This window comes from Ctenocephalides felis, unplaced genomic scaffold (assembly GCF_003426905.1).
Source record: "Ctenocephalides felis isolate EL2017-DRISC unplaced genomic scaffold, ASM342690v1 CF-g0.4_SCAFFOLD_03653, whole genome shotgun sequence".
NCBI lineage: Eukaryota > Metazoa > Arthropoda > Insecta > Siphonaptera > Pulicidae > Ctenocephalides > Ctenocephalides felis.
Window position 1 is genome coordinate 9,312 of NW_020539807.1, and position 7,211 is coordinate 16,522.

Sequence of the window (7,211 nt, forward strand, 5' to 3'; positions counted from 1 at the left end):
GTTTTGAGCACTGTTCATTGACCACCATTGCTACTCTGTTCATTGGACCGTTCAATATATAGTTTTTCGTCGTTTTTGAAGTCTGCACAATACGGTTTGTTCTTAATCCTTGTCTCGAGCATATCAAATTAATTTTTGCTAGAATCTCAGGAGAATCAATTGAGCCATTTACTGTCTTATGAAAAAAAATAAGATCAGTAATTTGTTGTCGTTTGCTTAGGTTAATATCCTCGCATTTCAGTAAAAAAATTTCGCTTTCATGTGCACTTATTCTTTTTGATTGCGCAAAGTGCTTAAGGTATTTTTCAAATTTCCTTTGTTAAGTTTGTTGCTTGATAATTCAGTGTGAGGTGCCCAAACTATGGAGTTATATTCTAGAAAAGGCCTGACGAGTGTGGAGTACAGAATGCATAGTGTGTCTATGCTGTGGAAATCTCGACCACTCCTGATGATGAAGCTAAGTGTTCTTAGGGCTTGAAGAGAAATTTTGTTAATATTCTGTGAGAAGTTTAATTTAGTGTCAAAAATAACTCCAAGATCTTTTATAGAAGTCACTGAATTTATTTTTTGGTTTTCTAAATGGTGATCTTGTTGAATTGAATTATGGGATCGAGATAGTATCATTACTGCGCATTTTTTAGCATTTAACTTGAGTTTATTACTTATACACCAGTTGTTCAATTGCGCAATGTCTTGTTGTAACGATAATCTATCATCATCACAATTTATAGTTTTATAGATTTTTGGTGTTGATATTTATGGACAAGGCTGGGTGATGAGCGTCCTCATGAGTTAAAGCATGAGAACGCTCTACAGTTGCGTGTATATTACTGAAGCACAAGTCAAGCGTTTTCCACTATGATTTTGAATGTTGTTAAATTGCCGATAGTTTAGTAGTGACAACTCTTCATAAACCAAGCACGAAGAATGTTCTTGCGGTAGGCTGCTGAGTAAATTATAATCGCCTGCGATTAATATACTTGCTTTTGAATATTTTTTGGATACTGATCTTATTGCAGATATATGCTCTTTATAAATTTCTACAGTTGATTTAGAAGGTAGGTAAACACAGCAGATAATTAGGTCGTGTGGCGCAGTTTTAATTTTAATTTTTCATATTATTATTGGGAAGTGCAAGCAACTCCGTTGAAAGACTCCGCTTCACTGCCACGAATACACTACCACCTCTTTCATTTTTATCACTGATTTGATCTCTATCGCACCTAAAAATCGCATATGTGTTGTCGATTACCTCGCCATCAGCAATATCAGACTTTAGCCATGACTCTGTAACACAAATTACATCACTCACACTCACAGAAGATGACGCTCGAAACGTGCTCAGTTTTGTTCTAAGACCCCTAGTGTTTTGATAGTAGATTGATAAGCCGCGTTCAAGATGTTCTTTCCTGCGATGACCCGCGGAAGGAGTGTAGCTTCACTATTTTAGGGACACCATTTATATATTTGATCGTTTTGTCTGCGTTTTCCATATCTGAGTTTAGTTCGTTTCGCAGCATTTTCAGATGACTTAATTGTCTGGGCGTCATGTCATGTTTCATAGAAATCCCATTTGTATGTTTAGTTTTTATTCAGATTCGGGCGGTTGTTTCGGATGGGGTTTCAATTAATAATGGCCTGATTTTACCTGTGGTTGGTTTTCTAAGACGACGAACTTTGATGTCTTTTGTTGCAATTTGTGTGTCTTGTGGCAAAAGCTTAGTAATACTTGTCAAGTCGTCTTGTAATCTGTCCTGTCCATTAGTTTCATTTGACTCTATTACGTTGAACACTATTACATTTTTTTCGCGTCTCTTATGATCGTTAAATTCGGCGTACATATCATCTGCACTTACAAACTGTTCTTCAAGCGTTTTAACTTTCTCCTCAACAGATGTCACTTGTGTTTTCAGTTGCTTACATATATTATTAACTAAATCATTTTGTTCCGAAATTTTCAGAAGTTCCGTTCTAATGGCGGTAAGATTGCTTTCAACCTCACTTTTGAACGGAATAAAGTACTTACGAAATAACTTTTCCATTTCACTAATGCTAGAGTCATCTCTGTCGTCTGACGTCGTGGCCCTAACCTCACTTTTGCAAAGATTGTATTTCCATTCGTTGCCGTTTATTCTGTTATCCGTCACAATTTTTTTTATGTCTTTAGATTTAATTTTTAAACACTTAGCGTGGAACCACCTTTCACAACTCACACACTGTATATTAGAAATATTGTCATTAATTTGCTCAGAGCATAAATCACACACGAGTTTACTAGGCGCCATCTTGTCATTGATGTGTATATATTGATATGTAACGAACCTTATTTTGTGAAAACTTAAAATTATGTAAAGGTTTCATACCCTGCCCATTGCAGCAGGTTGTGTAACCATGGCGGGTACCGTTAAGGACCCAGTATAAAACCGACGCAATGGGCTTAGTCGGGGTCATTTTCCGTACAGTCGTCGACTGGAGTTATTGTACATATTATTGTATTATGCAATAAAGAAATTATTAAGTAGAAAGTGCATTATCAATACCAAGCAAAGAACCAAAGGTATCCGGAGGAAGGTGTGTTGTCTATACCGTATATAAAAAACCCAGTGTCCGAGGTAAACGGTCGTGTTCCCGCAACCAAATACAATTCATGGTGGCAGCTAGTGGGATTGCCTTGCAGAGAAGTAAAGTAAGCGGCGTTGCTGTGATCAAGAAAACCACGTGTTTCTGAGGCACCGGAGACTGCGGTCGAAGCAGAGGCTATCGGCGGCTAATTCAGCAACCGGCCATACTTCACGAAGAACTGAAGGACAATAGGTGGCGGCAAGACACGAAAACTTTGACACCCAAGTAAGTGAATCATTCTTTTTTTTTCTGCGGAGAAGATCCACACTTTTACGTTCCTACCGGAAGATGGCGACCAGTTCCCCCAGACGTACAGCATTTGAAGAAAGGATCAATAATTTTACTTTAACAGATACGGATCTAAACGTTAATTATGAAGCATTAAACTTAGCTATACAATTAATTCCTAAATTTAATGGTAAATCTTCCGAATTAAATAAATTTATTTTTTCTATTGAAACCTGTAGACAGGGCTTAAACGCGGCAACATGCGTAGAAATGCAAAAAATTATATTAAATAAATTAGAAGGGGCTGCTTTCCAATATGTAAGACGTATTACTTCTATGAATTGGGCAGATCTCAAAAAAATACTTTTAAAGAAATTTGGGGAGAGACGGTCCGTGGCTGAGTTGCAGTTAGAACTAACTAAAATAAAACAAAATACTGGGGAAAGTGTGAGAAAGTATGCACAGAGAATAGAATTAATTCTAGAACGGATGTATGATCAAGAAAGTTTGAATGACGACAGTAGTGCGGATCTCAAGGAGCCTGCTCATAATGAACTAGCTCTAATAGTTTTTGTAGATGGCCTTAGGCCTGAATTGAGAACTTTAGTTAGGGCTGCCAGGCATAGCGATTTACAGGAGGCGATACTAATGGCTATGCAAGAGGAACAAAATTTGATGAGGACTAAATTGGATAGCAAAGAACTTCAAGGCAACAAATTCAGAAGAAATTACTCGACACCGTTTTGTAAAATATGTCAAATAAAGGGTCATTCAATGTCAAACTGTCGGCGAAGAACCATATTCAACGCAGATGACCAGGTTGAAGAACCCCAAACTGACAGACGAAGCCATGTTCGACGTAGCAATCCAGCGCAACCTAGTTCGAGATCATCGACGATAAATCGCGCGTCAACCTCTAATGATCCAAAAAACGAGTAGGCGCCAGGTGTGTCGAAAATCAAAGACATACCTGTATAAAAAATTATAAGGTAAATACTGTGGCATTGAGAAAATTTATAAATAGAAACCTAGTCGGCTTAATGGTAAATGATAAAAAATGCATGTTTATTCTGGATTCAGCAAGTGATGTGTCAATTATTAAATATAACAAATGTATCCCTAGTAGTATAGCCTCTGACGAAGTGTCGAGGTTGAAAGGTATTACTGGTGAACACGTGTATACCCAAGGCTCGGTATTGCTAAATTTAAACTTGGCGATGCTGAGCTCGAGCACAAGTTTACTGTAATATCTGACAGTATTGATATTGATGCAGACGGTATAATAGGATTGGACTTTATTTTGAAACACAAAGCCAAACTTGATTTTTGCACTAATACGTTCACGTTAACGAACAAGAACAAATTAATTACAGTTCCACTGGGCGATACAATAAATACAACGCAACATTTTGATGACTCTACTGAAACCGCGCCGACATCTCGTATGAATACGCGCATTGTAAACAAACAAAAGTCTGAGCCCAGAAAATTGAAAAAATATAAATCGGTATATTATTCGAAAAAATTTAGTAAGGAAAACAAATTATCAAAGACAGCTAGCGTAGGGAGCACAGTTAGCAGTACTGAAATACTAGAGTATCCTAACAATTTTGTGACTCCTGCTTCTGTTAAAACTGTAATAGACCAAAATAGGGTAGTAAAACCCAATGATAGTCATCGTAGGGCTGGTGAACCCACGATTGACAATTCAGCTGAAATTTCAAATATAAAATTAATAGATGACTTAACAAAGACTTATGTGATTCCTCCTAGGACAGAAACGACAGTTTCATTTACGACCGATAGAGTAGGTGAACTATTTTGCGAATCTGCTGAAATCCTAGAGGGAGTTTATGTAGCCAATTGTATTTTAAAACCTTCTAATAAAATACTTTTTATTAAAATATTAAACACTAACGATAAGGAAGTAACAATTACTGATAAATTATTTTTACCGAATCTGTATCCGCTTGACGATTATCAAATATTAAAACTAAATAAAAGTGAAGTGAATTGCGATTATGACCGCATAAAAAGGGTCAAAGATTGTATTAGAACCGATCACATGAATTCCGAGGAAAAGGAATCAATATTAAAAATTTGTGAAGATTTCTACGATTTATTTTATCTGGAGGGTGATAAACTAACTTGTACTAGTTCAATAAAACATGCTGTTACTACTAATGATGCAAAACCTATTTATATAAAACAATATAGGCTTCCTCAGGCCCAGCAGATTGAAATTAAAAGGCAAGTGGAAGATTTGCTTGAAAACGATATAATTGAAGCATCCGACAGCCCATGGAATTTTCCGCTTTTGGTCGTTCCAAAGAAGCAAGATATAGATGGTAACAGGAGATGGCGCGTCTGTGTCGACTTTAGAAAGCTGAATGCAATTACAGTAAGCGACACTTATCCTCTGCCAAACGTAGCCGAAATCTTGGATCAACTAGGAAATTCTAGTTTTTTTTCCACTTAGATTTAGCTAGCGGATTCCATCAGGTAGAATTAGACGAGAAGGATCGGACGAAGACAGCCTTTACAGCTGTAGGAAAAAAGTTTCAATACAAACGTATGCCGTTTGGTCTTAAAAATGCTCCTAGCACGTTACAGAGATTGACTAACCTGGTTTTGGCCGGTGTTGAAGGATTCAAAGGATTAGTATACATGGATGATATTATCATTTATGGCAAGACTCTTCATGAACATAATTCTCGACTGCGTAATGTTTTGGAACAGTTGCGCAGCTATAATCTCAAACTACAGCCAATAAAATGTGAGTTCCTGAGGCGTGAGTTAACGTATCTTGGGCATGTTATATCAGAAAAAGGCGTCACACCCGATCCTGGAAAGGTAAAGGCTGTCCAAAACTTTCCTGCTCCTAGAAACCCCAAAGAAATAAAAATGTTTCTAGGTTTAGTCGGTTATTACAGAAAATTTATAAAAGATTTTGCAAAAATTGCAAATCCATTGAATGTATTATTAAGGAAAAATGAGGCATGGAAATGGGGTCCTCGAGAAGAAATATCATTCAATACTCTCAAGAGTGCAATATCCAGTGCACCTATACTACAGTATCCTGATTTTGAAAAACCATTCATCTTGACAACTGATGCTAGCGGCGAGGCAATTGGAGCAGTGTTAGCGCAGGAGGGGTCCACGGGAGAGCGGCCAGTAGCTTTCGCATCCCGACAACTCAACAAGCATGAAAAGAACTATGCCACAATTGATAAGGAATTGTTAGCTATTATTTGGAGTGTACGACAATTTAGACCATATTTGTACGGACACAAATTCCTGATTTACACGGATCACCAGCCACTAACATACCTCTACAATTGCAAGGAGCCTACCGCTAGGCATATTCGATGGAAACTTGCGATGGACGAATACGACTTTGATGTCCGGTTCAAACCTGGAAAAGCCAACGTCGTCGCCGACTGCCTGTCGAGATATGGAATAGGAAACCAAAATATCGAAGAAAAGTTGGTTTTAACACTGAGAAACGCCTATGAAAATTTATAAATTTTAAAATAATAATTGCATAATTAATGATCACGTAGTAGAGAGTAACGACAATATTAATACTAGTCTAAAATCCATACCTCGAGTCATTTTTGTTCCTAAAAGGACAAATGATTTTACAAGGGACACAGCAACTCATTCAACTATAGAAGCAATGGAGGATGGATATAACTACATTTATTTAATAACACATAAAGAGCATGAAAGGGTTCATTTGAAAGACATATTTGAATGTATAAGTTCTCTAAAATGTCTCGTGGAATCCAATAATATGAAGGAATTACATGTTGCCAATCCCGTAAAATTAAATGACTACAAGAATTTAAAGGTTGAGGAAATTTTAATAATTTTTAGGTTTCTTTTCAAAGATACTGATGTTAAAATAACATTTTATAAAGATTTTGTTAAGACTAATCTAACCCAAGAGGAAATTAATTCTATTTTAGAGTATTTTCATAATAATCATACTTTAGGTGGACATCAAGGTATAGGTAAAACTTACAGCAAAATCCGAGAATCGTATTTATGGCCTAATATGAGAAAGGACATAGAAAAATTTATAAATAAATGCGAAAAATGTCAACTAAGCAAAGCCTCCAAAGCGACAAGAGAACCAATGTTAATAACTACAACATCTACATATCCCTTCGAAAGAATTAGTCTTGATATATGTGGTCCATACCCTGTTTCCAACAATGAAAGTAAATACATGCTAACTTTTATTGACGATTTAACAAAATTTGCAGGAGCTATACCGATACCAAACCAAGAAGCCAAAACAATAGCCAAGGCTTTTCTTAATGAAATTATTCTTAGATTTGGTATACCAGAAGAGG

At 36.6% G+C, this 7,211-nt stretch overlaps 1 protein-coding gene across 1 annotated transcript; it reads right to left on the reverse strand.

Moving 5' to 3' along the window:
* Window positions 1–267: 267 nt before the first annotated feature.
* Window positions 268–624, reverse strand: LOC113390822. Its single transcript, XM_026626911.1, has one exon. It carries the CDS (start codon window positions 622–624, stop codon window positions 268–270), a length of 357 nt encoding a protein of 118 aa, XP_026482696.1.
* Window positions 625–7,211: the final 6,587 nt, after the last annotated feature.

What these genes read in the sequence shown, in the direction of transcription:
- LOC113390822 (XM_026626911.1), bottom strand. Translation starts at nt 624, where the DNA reads ATGATACTATCTCGATCCCATAATTCAATTCAACAAGATCACCATTTA.